Here is a 20,973-nt window from a genome sequence, read left to right as displayed (position 1 = left end):
TAAACTTTTTATTCCCTCTCAGTTGAAAAATGAAAAACAGGTTGGTCCTTGCAAGTAATCTAAACTTTTGTAAATAAATATATACTAATGCCTTGCTGATCTCCTTCAACTCATGAATGATTTGCTTATACTATGTCAATGATTAATTCAGTCATCTTATGAATAATAATCAATCATTTATATCATGTCATATAATTAATGTTTAGAATATAGGACAACTCTGAGTATTACAATTCCCAGTTTTTTTTTTTATCTTTTCACTATATAGGTTTATTTACAAGTAACATGTTACCAAACCCATTAACACCACGTCCATGACTGTTTATTAGTTAGTTATTGATTATTTACAATTTATATGGAATATGAAAAATGATTTGGTATCACTTGCTGTAATAATAAACTATATAAAAAAATCCCTTTCAAGGCAATGAAAACATGAGGCCCACGCATGATGTACAATTGTCAATAGTAGAAATACTATTTCAACTTTTTTTATAGTTGGTTTTTGTCCATCATTTTGACAAGAATACTACAACTAATGGAGCTTATTGTGGTTCATAGCTATCCTCTGTGTTTAATCACTATTTTGAGTTCGCCTTTTGTACACATTACATGCTACTATAGGTACAACAAAAAACAAAACACAAATAACCTCAACAATGGAGTAAACTTAGTTCACCCAGTTGGATTTGATGTATTAGACACAAGCATATTAGAAAAGATTTTTGCAAGGATATTGGAAAGATTTTTTGCATGTGATCCATGCATAGTTAAAAAAATGTCAGGTGAGCAAAATATTTAGAATTGAACAGAATCATTTATGAATGTTTCATTTTCAATTGATGAGAAACTGTAGGATAGTGTTATTAGTGTCTATACCTGGATCACTCTTACATGACTAATTTTCTCAGTAGATTTGGTAAAATTGGCAACCCTCCCCCCGCCCCCCTCCCTGGAAAAATATGCTTTTAGTATCGAGTTATATCAGTTCTGCTATTATAAAGTCTGAACAAACCAAGATGTTGATAAAGCCACATTTTATGAGGACAAACTTTACATTACAACTTGAGCATTTAAAGAGATCAAATTTGTTTCTTAGGAATGACTTGATACCAAAATACTCAAGCTTGATACCAAACTTTATTGCTTCATCTGGTTGTTTGTTAACTTTCTTTGCAAAGTTATGTTTATTTATCACAGTTCATGATATTTGAAAACACAAAAGCAAGATTTTTCGTAGTGTCACACACCGCTTTACCTGAAATTTTACTATCCTAATTTACGAAAAAACTTTTCTTCTTTCCACTACTAGATTTTAAAATTAGATATTTAATTCTTAGTGCTTCATGAAAATGCCAATGTTCAATCCTCCTCAACCCGACCTCTCATAGAGAGCAACTACAACAACGAGACAACAAGTACTTTTTATAAAAAGAACTCTTCAAGTAAAGGCCAAACTTTTTTCATTTCAGACATGTGATATTTTGGGGAAATTTCTACCAAAAAAAAAAAAAAAAAAAAAAAAAAAAAGGAAAAATAAGTAATGACTGTTGTCAGATAGATTCCATATTTGGGCCAAATCTTCTTCTTCCTTTTTTTAAAAACTTTTTTTTTTTTTTTACAGTCATCCTCTCTTTCCCTTACTTGCCTTGATATTTGAAAAATGTGAGTTAGCGACATGTACACCAAGGGAACCAGGGGTTGCTGGGGGAGACGTCTGTTCCTCAGAGTCCTTCAACGAAGATATCGCTGTCTTTGCCAAACAGGTACAGGTGAATATATTTCAGCTTTGTTTTCCTCCTTTAAAGTTAATTTTGTCTTTAATTAAATGATTTGGATCAGAGCAGTACTGGACCCTACATTAAAATTCATATCGCTAATATTATAAAATAAATTCTTTCACCGTTAAGAATTTTTTAGTTGCTTTGTGTGTTTGAAATGATTTAAAAAAGGTAACATTTGCCTGATCGATATCGAAGATTATTAACATAATGGTACAAGCATTGACCAGTACATGATATCTCAAATCAAACTGAAGTTTTAACGGTTACTCGTTTGCATCCCTACCTGGGATATTCAATGATGCGAATATTTTATTTAATGACCCAAACTTTCAAAGAAACTTTTGAAAGTCGTTTCTCTTCCAAATCATTTAATATTATCGATGTTTAAAACTATTTTTAATAATCTTTGTGTGTTTTTGTAAAGATGCCTATCTATACTTAACTATGTATTTGGCTAAACATTTACAACATACAGAATTTCATGTTGTAGTAACTATATATATATCTATATGATTATATATATATATATATAGATATATATATATATATACTTGTAGTGAATTAGTAACTATTACCCTCCTTAAGTCACAGTGAAAATGAAGTAGTGCTAAAGAACAGATGGGGTAATAAGTACGTATGTTCATAATTTTTTATTCTCCTTGGACTTTGGTTTTTACCAATTTCATTTGTGATAAATGATGTTTCACTAATAAATTAATTTAACTTGATTGATTGATGGATTGATTGGACAGGTTGTAAAAACGCTGTTTGTGTAAGCTATTAAAAAGGCAGGGAGTAGGCTCAAAAAAGGAAAGAAAGAAAAGAAATGGGGTCCCTTTTATAACGTGTGAGTACATTTGTAATGTTCAATGCGAAATTCACTTATTTATTTATCATCCATCATATATTTTTTATGATTAAAACGACAACAGTTTGGATGTGTTTCGTGATCTACATGGGTATGGTTTTCCTCTCTAGAGAAAATTTGCCTCTTTCTTCTTCAGAAGTTGTCCTTCCTTCCAAAATTGGTAACTGAACTTGGACTAATTATAATGAGTACAAAGGGAGTTTGATTTTGAAATCTTAATAATTCTTTAGAATAAGACTTTAAAGTGAATGAATTTGTATAGTTTTAGAGAATTTGCCAATGACATGAACTCTATTCTACAGTACATAATCTTAGGACAAATCATTAAAATGCTGGATCCAGATAAAAATTGGTTTTGATTTTAGACAAGAACAAGTGACAAAGCACAGATACCTTTCCTTCTTGTTAAATCCTCAGAATGTTACAAATTTTGATTATTAATATTCAAGATAGTTTTGCTATACAACAGAGACAAATTGCATAGCAATTACAACAAATTAATGCTTTCCTGCAGGCTGCAAATATGATAAAAAATAAAACCATAATATTTCTTGACCTGAATTTAGAAAAATTCTAGACGTTCCAAAAAGATTCTTGACAGTGGAAAGAATATCCAATTGTGTGTTAACTACTAAATGTATGGATCGACAGATAATTACCGTACCCTTTGTCTATGTCAGGGCAAATTTGTAACGATAATTTTGTGGTCCCTTCTCCCCTCCCCGCCCGTCAGCCAGGCAATTACAGTTTGGTTGTCCGAACAGCAAATCTGGTCGTCCGAAAAGAAAACATTGACCAGTATGTACACTGTTGAAGAGATGCGTAGGATTGTTGGTGGATAGCACAAAATCTCTAAGGGGGGGGGAGGTGATATCAATTTATGGTTTTACCAATTTGAGGGTATTTAGTTATTACTATGCAATATGAACTTGATGTAAACAACGGGCCATCTGCCGACGGACGAGGACCAAAATCAATTGAATTTTGGTCATCTAGGATGACCGGACTACCGTTATAGACTTTGCCCTGTATGTGGACATTAAGAATACTTCTAACACCATGTCCTGTAGTGTGGCTGGTTTCTTGGGTGATTTGGGTGATGAAAATAGGGGAACCATTTTAGTGAGGAATCTGCTTTTGACCCTATTATGATACCCAGTACCAAACACGGAGTGACCTTTGTATATATTTGGAAAAAAAAAATATATACATTGGAGCTTTTTGTTTGTTCAAGGGGTTTGCTTGTATATTATTCAGTATATATGTTATACTCAAGCACCATTGGGTTGTCTTGACACGTTTCAGTCTAAAAACTACAGTATGTACAAAAATGTCTTAGAACAACTGATGTACATGCAAACAGGGTTAGATAGAAAGTGTCACAAATTTGGCCCCCTTATTTATGGGATGAAGGACAGAATTTCACAAAACTCTTAATTCTGTTGGCAAAATGATGAAACTGTTCGAGTGTTTTAGCCATGTGACCAGACAAGATTCAAGCTTGATAACGTTCCTTCCATGAGAAAAGTGAACATTACAGCAGGGGTTGGGGTTGATTTTGTTTAATTGTTGAATTATATTATTTGGAAAAACAATTTCATAGCAGAGCAGTTTGTTTAGTAGCCTGAAAACATGGTATAAATTTTCATTTCAAAATTTGGAAGAAAAATTTCAACATTTTTTCGAAAATTTTCCGTACTGCCATTACATAGCATGTGAGTAATTCCTTAGGAGAAAAAGGGTGTGTTTATTGTGTGATAAATGTGTCGAATTTGACTGGAGGTATTAATTATCTATCTAATGAAAAACGACTAGGTAAGTTGTCGTTCAGTTTTGACAAACTTGACAGCTTTCCTTCAGTTCTTGGACGATTTGAATGATAATAAGTTACAATTTTTGCAAAATGTTTTCAAAGTTTTTGGCACTGCAGACCAAAAGTGTGTGAAGTTTTCTTTTTAAGTAGCAAAGGAAATTGAAGTTAACAATTGCACATATCCAAAACAAGCAGTATCCCAATTACTTCTAAAAGTTTTCAGGGAAAGGACAATACTCGGGCATTGCCTGTTGACGTCAAAATTTGACATTCTCCTCCTCCTTGTCTTTCTGGTATGATCGTGGCGATGGCATCTGATGTCACGTCACGCTGTTGTCGTAATTATCAAAATGACCAAAAACTCATCTGCTAGTTGCGATGCATGTTTGAGCGGGAATGTTGAGTCAGCTGTCGCCGGGCATACAGTTTGTGAATACTCTTCAGTCTGGATAAGGGCTGCTGGTTTCATTTCTAAAGTAGCGCTTTTCTCCCAAGCGCTCGACTAAAAATGTGATCAAGCATCCCGGCGATTATACAAAAAGCTCGCGATATGATTAACCAACGGTGCAGGGAGAGAGAGAGATAGGGACGGAAGAGAGAGAGAAACAGAAAGATAGTAAAAACTTCCATCTTATAATTTGAAAAGAAGAAAAAAATCACACACACATACATACAGAACAAATGAAAACGTAACAAAAAACAATGTAAGAAGAGAAACTGCAAAAATGAGCTTTAAAAGAAAACTAATGTCAATGGAGGTTACAAAGACACAAAATTTTTTATTATCTTACATTTATAAAGGAAAATATAATGAAAAGGAGAAATTGCAATGTATATATATACCCAAATGCATTTCCAAAAAAAAAAAAAAAGAACAAAAATAGGGAGACTAAAAAAGAAAAAAAAATCTTTGTAATTTTCAATTTTTCCAGTTTCCCTCATGCTTAATTAAAAATTTGAAAAAAGGTTAAGTATCTTGAGTGTTTTATATTCTCTAAAGTGCAGTTCGAATTGCTTTGCTGGTACAAAATGGCTATAAAAAGTATATGCCCACCATAGCCAACTGACGTTGCATTGGGCTCAGTGAGCTAGACGACCGATCAATGTGTTAGGATAACCAAAGGCTACATGAAGCTGGTGTGTTCAGTGTAAACAATACCACCCCAGACAAAGCCCAAACAAGGATAATGAATACAGTTATATCCAAATGTAATGATATACATAGTTAACTTATTTGGTTACATTGGTTGTAGTCTGCCTTTGTAAATGGAAATATTTAAACTACATATTTTGTTTCAGTCTGCATTTAACTGCTTTCATATCACCAATCGCCGTCCCTAGAAGAATCGCCGAGACAAACTTTTCTCTCTTTTCCCCTGAAAGAAAGATTCTGTCATCCAGTGTCCCATTAAAAAATATTTTGCAAACTTTTCACCATATTCGTGCAATCACGTCAACGAAATCGCCATCAAAAATGTTGACCGGAAGACAAATTCCCAGTACATTTCTGGCGTGCAATTTTTTTTTTGAGAAAGTCTGCCCCAAAAAAGCACACAGAGGGAAGTGGACTTACTAACGAAGGAGAAACGCCAAGACAATCTGGAAAATGCAGCATAAATATGGAGGGCCAGCCATCCTCCACAGTCAGTCAGTGTTCCAGATCTATAGGAAATTGAAGCAGTGAAGAAATAAAGCTAGCTGCAGCTGGTCTCGTCCTCCCCCAGCAAGGACCTCCTCTTGTTTATTTTCGTCTGTCTCTGGCTCTGTTTAGCCTGTGATATGTGGTTCTGCTTATGGCTTTTCTTTCCATCTTGAAGATGTTCTTTCTCTTTTTTGGTTTTGACTCTTTTCATATTTTTTGGTAGTCTGGCTCATGTGACAGGAAAGGCTTCTAGAGATCATTTCAAAGTTCTAAAAGGCAGAACCTTTCTTCCAGCATAAGGTCAAGATAACTTTTTTTTTTATTCATTCCTCATTCTGTGACAAGTCTTCATAGTTTTGGTTAAACTTTTATAAGGATTGCCTTTTAGCTTTTGAGCTTGTGTTTGGTAGCTTTGGTTGTTAAATTTTAAAGTTTGATGGTATGATGGAATCTAGACCAGAGTTTGATGAAAAGAGGAATTACAAGAACCTCAGCACCATTTCACCTCCCTTACCCCCTCCTCATCATGCACCCCCCATCCTCAACCTCTTCTGGGTAGTTTAGAAATATACATAATTTTACAGTGTGGATTTATGAAAATATATCTGGAGCTCAGAGAGTTGATATTTTTAAGTGAAAAGTTTGTGTGTGTATTATCGTCATCTTTGTGGTTTCCTGGGTTCATTAAATCATGATCTTCCATGAGTTATTAGTTATTAAGGAATTCCTTGCAGATCTAGAAAAGAACTTTATAGAGGGGTCGCAGTGCTGGAACATTAGAGGATGATGGTATTGTTTGTCGGTATCCGTTTGCGACGACAACGATTTCTTTGTGTGCTAGGGAAGTCTGTCTTTGTGCTTGTTGAACTTAACCAACACGTAAAATATTACAGACGAATAATGCCTGTAATATCATTGTCATCGGTTTTATTTTGTTATTTTGGCATTTTTCATTGTTGGCTGGGGGAGGGAAGACGGTCTGTAAAACTATAGGACCAAGGTCAGATGAAACGTTTAGAGAGACACAAATAAATATGTAACTCAGATATCTGTAAAAATCACAATAAGAAACCAAAACAATTTCTTTTGAATAATTTCTTAATATCATCTAGATCTATGCATAACATGTGACGATGCTGACCTGTTAACACTCGCCCAGATATTTTTCTTTCCGAAGAATTTAACGATACTACGAAAGTAACATTTTCTGTAACTTCATTTCGCTAAATTTCCTGCGGACAAAACTTGTCACACGATCGTTTTCATTCTGCAACATTGGTATGGATTTCCATCTTTTTTGCTTCTTCCTCCTTTTCTTTCAACTGTGAACATTTCTTGTTTTCCTCTCCGAGAGCCCTGCAGACATGTTCCTCAAACATTCGACTGCCCAATAGCACGAGACGAGGCTTGATCCTTCTTCATTATGCAGCAGCCCCGTTAAGAAACATCGTGTACGTCTCTTGTTTTAATCCATTCTTTCATCAAGCCCCCGTAATCATCATCATCATGATCATCATCCTTCTCATCGTGGTACGTAGTAGTAGTCCTCGACCGTCGTCATCATTCCAAACTATTTCCACCTGATCTGACTTGAGACTAAAGTTACCCAGCCGAGAAGCAGCTTAGCTTCATTACTCTCCAATGGGTGAAATCGGGTCCATAATGGCACATCGTCGGCATAATCATTGATTTTTTTCCACCACATTTAGTCTCACGGAAGAATTCGTTCTTACGTGGTCACCTTGATTATGGGACATTAGCTGATCCCGTTCTCTTCGAGTGGCTTATTGCTGGGAGATGGAGGCATCTTTGCCCACCTCTCTCTTTCTCTCTCTCTTCTCTCTCTCTCCGTCTCTCATACACAAACCCTTTTCTTCTCTCCTTTTAAGAAGAACGTGATGAAGGAGACTAAATTGGGGAGTAAATTGTTCTCAGTCAAATATTAACTTTTGTTTTTTAAGCATACATGTGTAGACCCTTTTCTTTTTATTCTGGCTTGCTTTCAGGAGGATGCTTCCGCAATATGAATGGAAACGAGTAAAGAAAAATTATAAAATTTGAGGATGTATAGATTCAGTAGTAATTGTCAAGACATCCGTAAGAATGGGAAGGGGGGGGGGTGATACTTTGGTCTCTTGTTGACATTCTTTTTAGGGTAATTTACTCACAAGTTGCTGTAGTCCAGTTGCATTCGTTTCCAAATCGAAAGATCCAAGCCCGATGTCTTTGCCTTGACTAATTCCTGCTAAAAGTATTGCCTTGTTTTTGAATTTCAATAAATAAATTATAAATTGTAACCAGCTCAAAATCAGTCTTAAAATTTTTGCAAAGTACCTCTTTTCACTTTGCCAGAAATATACGTACAGATATGTCAAAGTCTGCCATTTTTTATAGTCAATCACCTCATTTTGCAGAGCATTATCATATTTGCCTCTTTTAATTTGATAATTTTTTTGATTTTTTTTTTTTTTAATGGTTTCGACATTTCCTGTAGGTGCTAGGAGACATTAGATGCAACATTGGTTCGGCTGAAACACACACACATCATTAACTAAAAAACTTGGTGATAGCTGTAATATTAAGTACGTAATGTTAATCTAGCAGTGCCCAATTAAGTGTAGACGATAGGGAACCGGCTTAAACTATAGATACCATAGACAGCAATGTAGAAGAACATAGTGACATTAAAGATTTTAAATATTTCTCGATGGGAATATTTTTTGACATTTCGTACAGAAAATAACATGATGAAGAAATATTGTCATACAGAATACAACAGTCGTTTCAAATCTTTGAGAAAATGTTTCGCTAATGAGGGTAAAAAAGATTTGAGTTTCTCTTTTGTCAATTTGATCACATTCTAGATAGCATACTTTGGCCAGTTTACCTTGAATTTGTTACGATATGGTCGGTACAATACTCTGCGGTTTAAATGTAGGACAGATAAGGTTCATTAGAGCGAAATTGGTGATTTTAATGTAATAAACAAGTATGATGAAATTATATAGGTTTGTAAGCAACCATGGCAAGCAAGACTGGATTCATGAACCCCCCAAAAAAGAGGAAAACATTTAATCGCTCTCAGCTAACTTTCCCTGTCTTTTTCTTTGTTTTAGAATTTTTTCGCCTGTCAATCCATTCAGTTTATCAAAATATCTGCAAGGTCGTTTGTGGATATCAGTGAGAAATTGGTATTTTAGCTGTAAAGATTAAGGTCACAAAACAGGTGGTAAGGGGTAGTATTGTGACCCCCCAGAGGATTTTGTAAGGAACAGCCTGAAAACTGTTAGGTTGATTAATTGGGAAATCGTCCTGGAAAAGAGCAAAAGGTCATTGAGAATGATGACCCAGATTTCTAACTGTTTCTTAAGTTTCTAACTGTTGGCTTATAAAGTAGAATAGCCCCAGTTTTATTCAGTTTATATTTGCTGATGTTTCGGGAGGTACCAAACCCCCCTCCCCCTCCCCCCGCCCCCAGCATTGTGTGTCAGAATTGGTACCGCTGGCTTCCAGACGGACAATGTCAATGTCATACATGTGAAAGTTTTGAACATTTTATTGTCCAAAGTTAACGGTGAATATTTCTGTCCTCTGAGGGTAATTCTCAAGTGAATTTTCAAAAGGTGTGATATGAATTCATTCTGATAAATTATTCTATTCCTGTGAAAGAAAAAAAAAGTGTCAAAGTAAAATAATAGGTCATTTTAACCATTAAATCGTGGAAATATGGAGCGAAAAAAGGTTCAGTTCTGCCTGCATCTCAAAAAAAAAAAAAAAAAAATAATAATAGTATTATGATAACCTTTGTAGCTTTACATCTTTAGGCTACAGTATTTTCGGCCAGTGATAAATGGTATACTGATCATACTAAACTTCTTGGAATTCAGGTAGGTCAGAAACCTCCCAAGAAACTAATATCAAAGCAATACAAAGAAAGTGTTCATGGAATTGGTTGTTTCCATTATAGTCTTCTAAAATGAAAACAGCGAAGAAAACGCAGAAATGAAATAACATAAAAAAAAGAAAAAATCGTTGGATTAAACACTTTTCAAATGTTTGTCATACAGGGTTCAAGGTTGACTTTTTAAAGATGTTTGACTAAAAAAACAGAATTATTTTGGCCTACTGAAAATTGGATATTGGTGGTATGTTGAATGTAGGAATTATAATGCGATTGTTCTGAAAGGGGAAATTTATTGCTGTGAAAACAGGAATATAGGGATAATTTCTTTCATTGAAAAATTGGAGTCATCTATTTTGCTGCAAAAAAAGGAACAATTGCTGCTTTTCTGAAAATGTAAAATTATTTTATATAAAAAACAGGGAAATACTGTTCACTGAAAGTAGAGCTGTTTACTATGTTATGATTAAACCAGTAATAGGACGTTGCATTGATACAGTAAAATATAATCATATTGTCAAATAACAGGTAACACATTTTTTTTCGTTGTTGCGAAAAACAGGAATATCATATTTTGGCAGGTACATACATAGGCTTACATGGTGTTAACAGAAACCACACGCAATGCATTTAATCCCTCACTGTATTATAACCACAACGTTTAACTACTACCCAAGCATTTTGCTGAAAGCTCCTTTAATGAAGAAGTTCATTCGCGTAGAGTCGTTGCAAGTAATGAACACTTCCTGAAAATGAGTGACTGTGGTCGGTGTTTATGGGACATATGGCAGGGATTTTAATGAAAGACACCGAGAGCATTGAAGCGTAGACACCACACATCCTGAATGAAATTTAACTTAGAGAAACCGTCCCTGATCGTTAATACAATGGCTGATATGATCATGGCTAATACAAACTATAATACTACAGCTGCTGCTGTATCTTTAAACCTTTCTTTGTATGACTCCTAGGTAGTCAGACTTTGCTTGTTTTGTTTTTAGGCTTTATATCCCACATGTAAATTACAATAGAGATTTTGTGCACTAGCTAGCTGCCTTTATTTATTGTTAGCGGCCTGCATAAGGTATAGTGTTAATACCAGTTCTGCAATATCAGAGAGTCATTTTCTGCAGAATGTATATTATAAAAATATATACATAAATATATGTATATAATTATAAATATATATGTGTAAAAATATGTATATACATGTATGTGTGTGTGTATAGTATGTGTTTAATAGTCTCATGGCAATGAAGGGCCCTGTTCGTCAAGCCATATATATATATATCGATGCTTTAAGCTGTGTGTATAACGATTTGAAATGCAAGCAAGACAAGATTTTTGGGGTTGACTTGTTTATATTTGCTCACGTCTTTGAATACCCGACTAACCAATTATTCCCCCATATAGTTATATGAAGCTAATATTTGGCCGATATAATAGCAATCCATTGAAACCTGAGATAAAGCACTGGTAAAGTTGACAATAACTCCATTACTCTTATCCTATTATCACCTTCTCTGTGTCCTTATTGAGTTCATGTTTGGATTGGAGTCTTCCCTCTAAGTCAATAAGTCAACAGAAATGTGTTTGCCTACCACACACTCACCAGGCCTTTGTTCCCCTATGGCCGGAGTACACAATGGTCTTAGCTAGGAGAGCTGTTAGCAGTTATAATAGGTGAGCACTGCTCTCTCTCTCACACTGTATAACAGACAACTTACTGAATAAAAATATTAGGATGATAAAAAAAAACACTCCATAGGTATAGATCCTCATTGGGTAACAACACACCTGCCGTGAATGGTAGGCTTTAAAGTTTACACTTTGGCTGTGGAGTATTTACATGTTGGAAAGGCATGCAGCTGGATAGTCAAGGGTACATGCATGATGATGATGATAATGACATCTATGCATTGCTTAACTAAATATTTCAATATCTACAACTCTTTTGAAAGCTCCTTTTAAAGAGCCAAAACTTTGTAGGAAAGAAGAGACCTTGTTCAACATAGGCACTGAAGTTTGCAATATGTAAACTGTTGCAGGCTTTTGTTACCATGGACTTTATTGTAGTTATTTCAGGGTATCTAAAGTTCTTCTGAGAGGACAAAAAAAAAGAAGGATATCTTCCCAAAGAATTGTAGCGAATTTTAACATTTTAACCGATTTTGTCTTTGCACAAATTGCAAATCATTGTAAGAATCGTTTTCTGCCTTTATGCTTTGCGTGTTCTCCCATAATTCTTGCTTGATACGTTAATACATACCTGCATGCATTTACATGTAATGCCTGTTGATAGTCTTTTACCTAATTCTCTTCTCTCATTAATTGGTAGTCTTTGCTTTATGCATGGCCAGTCAGATAGCATTTCCCCATTATGCAGCCATGTGTTGACAAAGTTCACAATATGCTGTAATCACTGGGCTGCCAGTTACATGTATAGCATACAGTATACACTGTTTTTAGTGTAATCATAATACAGATAGTAGAAACTGTTTGTTATAAAGCTTAATTCTTTTTCAATTGTAAAAGAAAAGGAAAAAGAAAATCCACTATATAAATACAATATTTTCCTAGAATTGGAAGATACTGATAATCCTTAACATAACTAAATGATATTCCAACCATATGGCAAAGCTATAAGATAGGCTATGTTGTGTATAAAAAAAAAACATTTTGAAACATTAAAAACCAGCCAGTCTTTAGTTCTGATGGAAACGAATGAGCCCATTTTCAAGATAAGCTCATTACTATTTGGTATTCTTCAAGACGATGGAGAATTGACTTCTCCCCCTCCCATACTTACCTGTCTCCACCCAATATTTGCACTTTACTATCTACTGTACAAGGAAAGAATAAAGTTGGTATTAAATTAAAGCAATGCTCTCCTTTCCTCTCTCCACGCCCTCTCTGACCTACCCAATCCCTACCATCAACACCCCTCTCCCCTCCCCTCAGTCATCCTCAATCGAGATTAATTCAGCTCAAGGCCCTGCAATCGCTCACCCATAGAACTTTTACTGTATCCCCCCCTCCCCCCCGCCCTAATTCACACCTTCACAAAGAAATCTACCATTTCTGTTCAAGGAATTTCATTAACTTAAAATTGTCTTTTACTTTGATAACACGCCGCAAACTGACTGGTCACCGCAACCCACAGGATCCCCACTCCCACCTCTCAGTCGAACTTTAGGTAACCATGCAGTGGTATAAACTATCTCAGTTGCAAATTCTTGAAGTTGTTTAAGGTTACTGCAGGATTAAAACACGGATGGTTGCCATATTTATTTTAACATATGTGCCTGCCTACCTGCACTCTGTTGCAGTGCTCAAGTGTGTATGAGAGATTATAAGACGATAAAAATACGTTAAGGTTCAGGTACATCCTCGCTGGCGTGGGAGACTACCTGCTTTCTGGGAGTTCTACCACCATTAATGAGATAAATAGATCATAACTCTTTTTATTCTCACCTGCCCTCAACTTAACTCGGTCGCTCCTGCCAGGGTATGCATGAGCGACTATTGTGCAGGTATGGAAAAAAAGCACCGTGTATCAGAAAGTAGCATTCATTTACTGTTCCAGTGTACAATACTAGCAAGATTTTAATGATATACACCGCATGGACGAAGTTGTTGGGTGTAGATTCAATTATAACAGGAACACACCTGCTGTGTAAACAAAGATTTTTTTCTAACTTCTTTCCCCCGTTAAACTGTGTGGACTATGTATGGCAGTAACACTTTACAATTCACAAAAGGCAGAAATTTGGGCATACATACTTAACATGACGAGACAAGTCGAGACTAAATGCAGTTGTCAAACGTATGTTTGTCAATCTTTAAGCTAAAAATATAATTTTAAATATATATACTTCTGTTATAACAGGCCTGTCTGTTTGTAGTTCGAATTGAAATTTGTTTTGAAATAAAACAATGTTTTCACTTTACACAGAGGCTGACTTTGGTTTGGTACTCATTTATGCAGTCATGGGAAGGGTGAGGGGAAGGAGCAAGGGGGGGGGAGGGGAGGTGAAGGAGAGCTGCTTCACCTTTTCAATTATTAGAAGTATCAATCCCTTAATTGTGCATTAATTTCAAAATTGTTCATTTGTGATAGTAAAACTTCTCTAATCGTAATTATTTCATTTTGAAAATGATCTCCAGTATATAAATTGCTATATTAAATATTGCATGTCAGTTGGATTTATTATAAAGCTGTTACTGTAAATCGGAGGTTTATGTGCAGTGCTTCTTTAAAATTTAAAAATTGTTTGAAATAAACCCCAGAAAGATGAGGAAAAGTAACTGCAAATTGCTCTTCAAACAGCTGCCCGTCCTGGGTGTTTCATGTAATTTTTTGAGACTACAAATACTCTTTTGTGTGAACTGCTTATGCTTAAAATTAAAACTGCAAGTTACTCTATTTATTAGTTTTACTTTCTGTATGCCACAATATGCTTTGACAGATTTTTCTCCCGCCCCTCCCCCGCCCTTCCTCCACCCCCCTCTGTCTAGACTAACATACCCAAGATGATATTTAAGTTGATATGGTACTCATAGCGATTACTGTAAACATAAACCCAACCTGATTCCAGCAGATTAAGCCAAGGTTCCAGGATTTTTCATCCCCAAGATGATCGGTCGGTTGTGTCTCGCGTTGTCTGCCTTTCATAAGAATATACGTGGATTTTTACATAGCGCTTATAAGCACCCAGGTTTTCCATTCTGCAGCATCAACACATAGGACCCCCGATATGTAGCTCAGTGCTCAGTCGAGTGGACACAAACACAGCAGCCAGGTTAAAAGATTAATTTTCATCTTTTCCCAAAGGCGCATAGTTGCACACAAGAAAGAAGGGGAGGGAAAAAAAAAAATTTGCCACAGCCAAAACAGATATTAATTTTTCACAGCTTTGTGTTTTAGGGCTGTTTATAGATATAGTGCTTGTTATGTCTGCTTACTGCTGTAAGTGCGCATACTTTAGCCATTAACTTCAGCATTTAGAGTCTGTATCAATTTGTATATATATTAAACACAGGCAAGGCAGATATATATATATATATATATGTATGTATATATATATATTATATGATATATATGGGATGACAAAACATATGCCAGTCTCGCCTGGGATCAGCTGTAGTAAGGTCACAGCCATCTGACTTCATAAAACTCAGCCAACCTTCACCTAAACCGGCTTCATCATCATCATCTTTGTAGTTGTTGATCTTCACGGGCGGGCGGCGGGATTTTTATTTTTATTTTCTTCTTTAATTTTTTCTTGATTTGTGTACATATTTTTTTACCTTGATCAAATGGATATTAACATGTATATGAAAAAAGAGTGCACATAATATGCAAAGAGAAGGGAAGCCCAAAAATCAAAAGATTTATTTTTTTAATTTTTTTATAGTCTGGTTTCAAAGACAAGAAAATTGTAATTACCACTTGTAGTTAGACATGGTATTAAAACGTCAGCTTTATTTCGTACTTTTTGAGTATTTATTTAACCCCTTACATTCCATTTGTATTTCTTTCTAAGAATGTCCTACAGTATCCCAATCCTTCTTGGGTTTTTTGTCGCAACGAAAAATAAAAATTTTAAGCGTTGCTTTGCTTTGCGCTATATTAGGACACAGATTATGTTACTTTTAACCATCATCGGACACCAGCATTTACAACGTACATGGGTTACTTCCTGAAAGTGGCACAATATTTAGTATTTTAGATTTTAAAGTATCACAGTATATTTGTAAAGTTTCTTAATAACAATAATTTATATATTTAAATAACACTTTTCATAGAAGAATATCTCAAAGAGCTTGTTGCTGGACTAGAGTAAAATGTCTACAAAGTAAACAGTCTAGGAGTAATAAAAGGATTAAAGTAACAAATGGGTAAAATAAAGTAGAAAGGTGTTTAGTAGAAACACTACAGTTCTTGCTATATAGTACATCTTATATTAGTGTAGCAATATTGTATGTATAACATCTTTACTATGCCTATGCAAGATGAATCATTTTAGATCCTATCCAAAAAAAAAAAAAATGAAATGAAACTGAAATTTGTTTATATTGTATATTATAGTATTGTTGGTTTAAAATAGCTTTAAACAGTTAAATTTCTGTTTGCAAGATAAACAGATCATTTTCATGTAGTTGAGATACAACTTTGAGCGAAAATCGTTGGCTTGTCTTTGTGTGAGCAAACAAAACAGGTGTATGCTATTTACTCTATACACCAAGACTAAAAAGGCACATCAGGAAAAAAAAGAAAAAAGAAAATAAATTAAAAGGAAAAAAAAAAAAAAACCCAGGAAAAATGACAATAAAGCACCTGAACTACATTGAAAAACATTGATTAGCTGCCAACTTTTAAATGCGATGTAATGCTTTCATGGATCTTCAATTGATTTGTGTTTGTATGTATTGACTTCTAAACACATTAAGCACATTAGTCCATCAGACGTTTCTTCTTTTCTTGTCCAAGAAATTTTGCAAAAAGGAAACGAAATAGACAAAGAAAAAGAAAAAATGTTGTGTTATTGAATGGAGGAAGTTAGGTATCTCATTACAATCCCCATAAAGTGGAATCTTATCTCAAATACAAAGGAAAAAGTAGCGAAAAAAGGGAAACGGTTTGTGTAAAATCAACAACGAACTTCTGACGGCCACATTTACATTTGAGATTCCAATGTGATGTCATTCTGCATCATGAGTATTAGTGCAGTTCGCTGACATGTTAGTTTTGTTTGAAATATTTTAACAAATTTTGTGCAGAGAGGATAAGATCTAGCTTTTTGAAGATGGTCCAATTTTTTTTTGGGGGGGGAGGGGGAGGGGAGGGTCAAATCCACCCAGGTAACACTTAAAAAAATTATGGCAATTTTTAAGCGCCAGGAGGCCCGATGTACTTTTTTTCTCACCAAATGAATTCGAATGAGCAAATCATTAATGAGTTTGACACGATCCTCAACACATTTAACAGACTGGGCAATTTTCATAATAGTATTACTGAGCACATTTAACTGCAAATTTCCAAATTTTTGATGTTTAAAATCCATTACTTTAATTGAAGCTTAACAAAGAAATTAGTTAACGATATTTTGGATTATGATCTTAGATAGACATGGATGCTAAATGTTCCGTAAGATTTCATGCGAAATGCAAAGCGGCTCTAAAACTTGTTTACCTTTTAAATTTCTTAATCTGATAATTCAGCTGAAGGATCATCTGTGTGTAATAATTGACCCAAAAACTGTAAAACTAAACATTTATTTCCTAGTTTCCCTGAAGCTTGAGAATATTACAAGTAAAAAATGATTTCGACTCACTTTAGGTTTCTTGACAATGGTTTGGGGTAGGTGGGGACGTGGGGGGTTAGGGAGTAGGTGGGCTTGTACAGTAAAATTTAACAGCACTGATTTTTACATGGGCATGTTGCCCCACCATATTTGTCTGACCCTTGGCCCTCTCCCTTACCCCTTCCTTCAAATATCTCAAATCCAGTGTCGGGGTACGTGAGGTTGAAAGTAAACATGCTCGTTTCAAGTTGTGAGGAAATGAGTGACCATTTTTTCACTAGCTATGTAGCATATTGGTTGGATAATGATTTGACTACATTTAAATTCCTGTTTCTGTAAGAAAATTTCCTTTCCTTTTGTTTTGTTTTCCTTTCTACACAGGCTAGAGCTGATAAGCAGTACTTTTCTAGCAACGAAGAATTGGACAGTTTGGTAAGTGTAGGTTTGATATTACTGCTTTAATTCCCAGATCTATGCTGAACTCTGAGAACTCCAAAAACGAGAACTCTGAGAACTCTGAAAACTGAGAAAATATGCTGAACTCTAGTTTGAAGTGTGTTAGACTATAGATGCAGATTTAAATCTTCCTGATTATATATATTATCACTCTGGCAACAAATATTTTTGTTTGTTCTTTTTTTTCTTGTTTTCGTATGAAATTTCTATTCAAAATGCACTGGGTTTTCTTGTAACAAAATAGTGATTGGATTGAATTTTCAAATCTATAAAAAAATGGATGAAAAATTTGCTTTCCAATTTCTGGTAGATGTAGGCAAGCCATGCTTTGCTTTTTGATACCAGTTAACCACATCTACAGTAGGTTGTGATCAGTGGAAAAGGCTGGTAGCTTGGAAATTCTACAATTGTGGTAAATATAGAATTAATGGATATATGTTATGTATGGTGACTCCACACAAAACAGGGCATGTTGGTACAACCAGAGAAGTTGCAGTTGATCTACACTGGGCAAATTTGAGCTTTTTCCTTGAGCTGAAAAATGTTATTGCGATAATAAACTTGCATAAATGTCAGTCTTGGGACTTACCACGGAATAAGATTTCAACTTGCAAAAGTTTAGCTATGAAAGATGTTAACATATCAGTTTTCTGTTGCTACTGCTCAATTAAGAGGTTGATGTCATCACAAGATTACATCCAACATTTCACAGGGTATTGTGTAAGATCTGGGCACCATATGGTTCCCTTGGGGGGGGGGGGTGAAGAAATGACAGAACATAGAGAGACGTACCTACGTGAAGTACAAGGCACATTAGTGGGTGATTTTATCCCCTGTTAATACTACTACACTATAGTATTTGATCTATAAGTCTGCCGGTATCCGTGACAACATTTGAAAGCAGTATGTTGTCCCCTGACTGTGGTTTACAAGCCAAACACAATGATAGAAACAGCAGGCTTTTCCAAATAAAGAAGATAGACCGTCTGGTCGGCGGACACTCTGTGTTTGTCCTAGCCATTAAAACCCCATCAGACTACCTCCTCGTTGAACGTAAACCGAAGACAGATCATCGCCGAGCCCTGTGTCAACTTTCTGGCTGTCAGAGTTAAAAACTTGGGCTTTCTGACAGCCATCATCGTACAGTTAATAAAAGTTACCTTGACGAACAGAACAAAGGGAGGAGGATTGCGTGATTGACGGATGTTTCAATTGTTACCGAACGGGACCTACGTCCAGAACGAGTCTCCTCTCTCTCTCTCTCTCCACCCCCCCCCCCCCGACTGGACAGATTGCATAAGTCTGTTACCCCAGCAACCCACTGTTATAGAAGGTGCTTGTTGGGATACTTATCCCGAGCTTGGCTCCACAGTCTTGCCGTCAGTTTGAGGTACAAGAGTTGAGCTTTGTCGCCAGTCAGTTAGTCTCTCTCTCATATGGTGGAGAGGTGCACCCCAGCGTGGCGCCTGGCCCAGTTTGAGGCTAATAAGCTTCATGTTCTACGTAATTGCATCCACATGGCAGCGAGGGTTGAACTCCTCGGCTAGGGCTATTTTGGGAACCATTGGATGGGGAACAGCACGCTGAGGTGTTTACACTACTGTAAGGTGTAGCTGGGAAAGAAAGAAAACAAAACTCACGTTTGCCAGAAACTAATAATTCCAGAGGGTTTGTTCAGTCACTGAGTTTGGCTGAACTAGTAGTATTTTCTATTTGGGATTGACTTATGTAGCAGTAGTTAAAGGGAGAAAGAGAAGGAAATAAAAACAGAAAAAGTGACTGCTCTGAGAATAAAAAAATGATAAAATAATAATAGTACATTTTTTCTCATGTAAAGTATTTGGCTGATGTAGTGATATTTACTGCACAGCTTGACACATCATTAATATTTTAGCAACCTGAAAAAATTTAAGTAAAAGGAATAGTGAAGCCTGGCCAAACTTTACGACTGTTGTTTACCTGAGCCAGATATAGGGATCAAACAGAAATTGCGTTTCTCAAATAAACGTAGTTCATTAAAATAAAAATAAATGTTTCTAATGATAAAGGAACAATATAGTTTATTAATTAATATTGTTATGTTTGTCTGTTTGTTTTTAGGCTTAACTCTTAATACATAGGATGGTCTACTAATATAGCGATTGGTAACATTTATGACACACTCTAAACTGATAAATTCGTTATCTCAATCCCTGCAAATCTTTCTTACTAATTAATGTATATTAAACCAATTAAAGTTGACAATTTTATCAAAACCTACCTTTTGAAAAGTACACATAAAATGATTGCAAATTGATCAAATTTAGTTAGTTTTTTTACATAACAAGCAATTTTACTCTTCTTTTTGTTTGTTGTGGTTGCGATTTTAGAAATTTGTCATGAAGGCACTACTAATCCATATTCACAAAGCGATTGGAAAAGTGTCTCAACTTTATACTCACTCTTTGAAAATCAAACTCCATTGTCATAAGAGATAAAGTATTGAATCGTAATGAAAACTTTACCAAAATAAATGCCTAAAAGCCACCTTTTGGAGATTCACCAAAAGTGTTTCTGACTTTCAACCATCAATACTTCCCATTTTTGTCAGATTTAATAAACCCGTCTCTTTTGAATCAACGTCACAATTTATTAAAAACCAAACCATATTCTATGAAAATACAAAGTACCAATTGAATCTCAGAGCCTCAACTTTTTATTGGCCAAAATGATTTTTGCCTCTCAAAACAGAGTGAGGAAAAAAAAGAAAGAAAGAAAAAACCTTTCTAGGGCAGCACATAGAATATAAAGTGCTTGCGCAAAGAGAGCGACAATCCGGCAAGTTTTTTTTACCTTCCCCCTACAATAACAATGTCTCTTTCCATGTGGAGAGAGTTTTTCAGACAAGTACTACTGCCAATGTGGGACAACCAGGTATTTAAAAGTTCTTACAACTTTTTTTTCTTCTCTTTTTCCTCTCCTTCGAGGAGGAGAAAAAACGGGGAGAAACATCAGCTTCTCTCTTGTCAACTTTATAAGGCGTTAGAAAAAAATTTGACAGATTCTTTTTCTAGTGTGGTACTTTTGTGAGTCATCAAATATGCAAACGCACATCTAGTTTTGTCACGCCGAAGATCATTCGAGATGGGGAGATCTTTTCAGCTTACTACTCACTCAAAAAGTAACATTTAGAGAGAAACAGGATACAATATCATGCCGATTC

The 20,973-nt window shown here is 35.3% G+C and overlaps 1 protein-coding gene across 5 annotated transcripts in view; it reads left to right on the top strand.

The window, feature by feature from the left end:
• Nucleotides 1-20,973, top strand: part of LOC139971868 (homeobox protein Meis1-like) — a 190,361-nt gene that overhangs the window by 29,909 nt on the left and 139,479 nt on the right. For 4 of the 5 annotated variants that reach the window (XM_071978655.1, XM_071978656.1, XM_071978653.1 and 1 more), the window contains exons 4-5: nt 1,625-1,772; nt 17,697-17,747. In XM_071978655.1, the coding sequence (XP_071834756.1) occupies nt 1,625-1,772; nt 17,697-17,747 (199 nt within the window). The remainder of the gene's footprint in view (nt 1-1,624; nt 1,773-17,696; nt 17,748-20,973) is intronic. The other variant, XM_071978654.1, reaches the window with a different exon arrangement.

This window comes from Apostichopus japonicus, chromosome 8, assembly GCF_037975245.1.
Source record: "Apostichopus japonicus isolate 1M-3 chromosome 8, ASM3797524v1, whole genome shotgun sequence".
Taxonomy (NCBI): Eukaryota; Metazoa; Echinodermata; class Holothuroidea; order Aspidochirotida; family Stichopodidae; genus Apostichopus; species Apostichopus japonicus.
The sequence above is the reverse complement of the archived record's forward strand: the minus strand, read 5'-3'. Positions and strand labels throughout refer to the sequence as shown.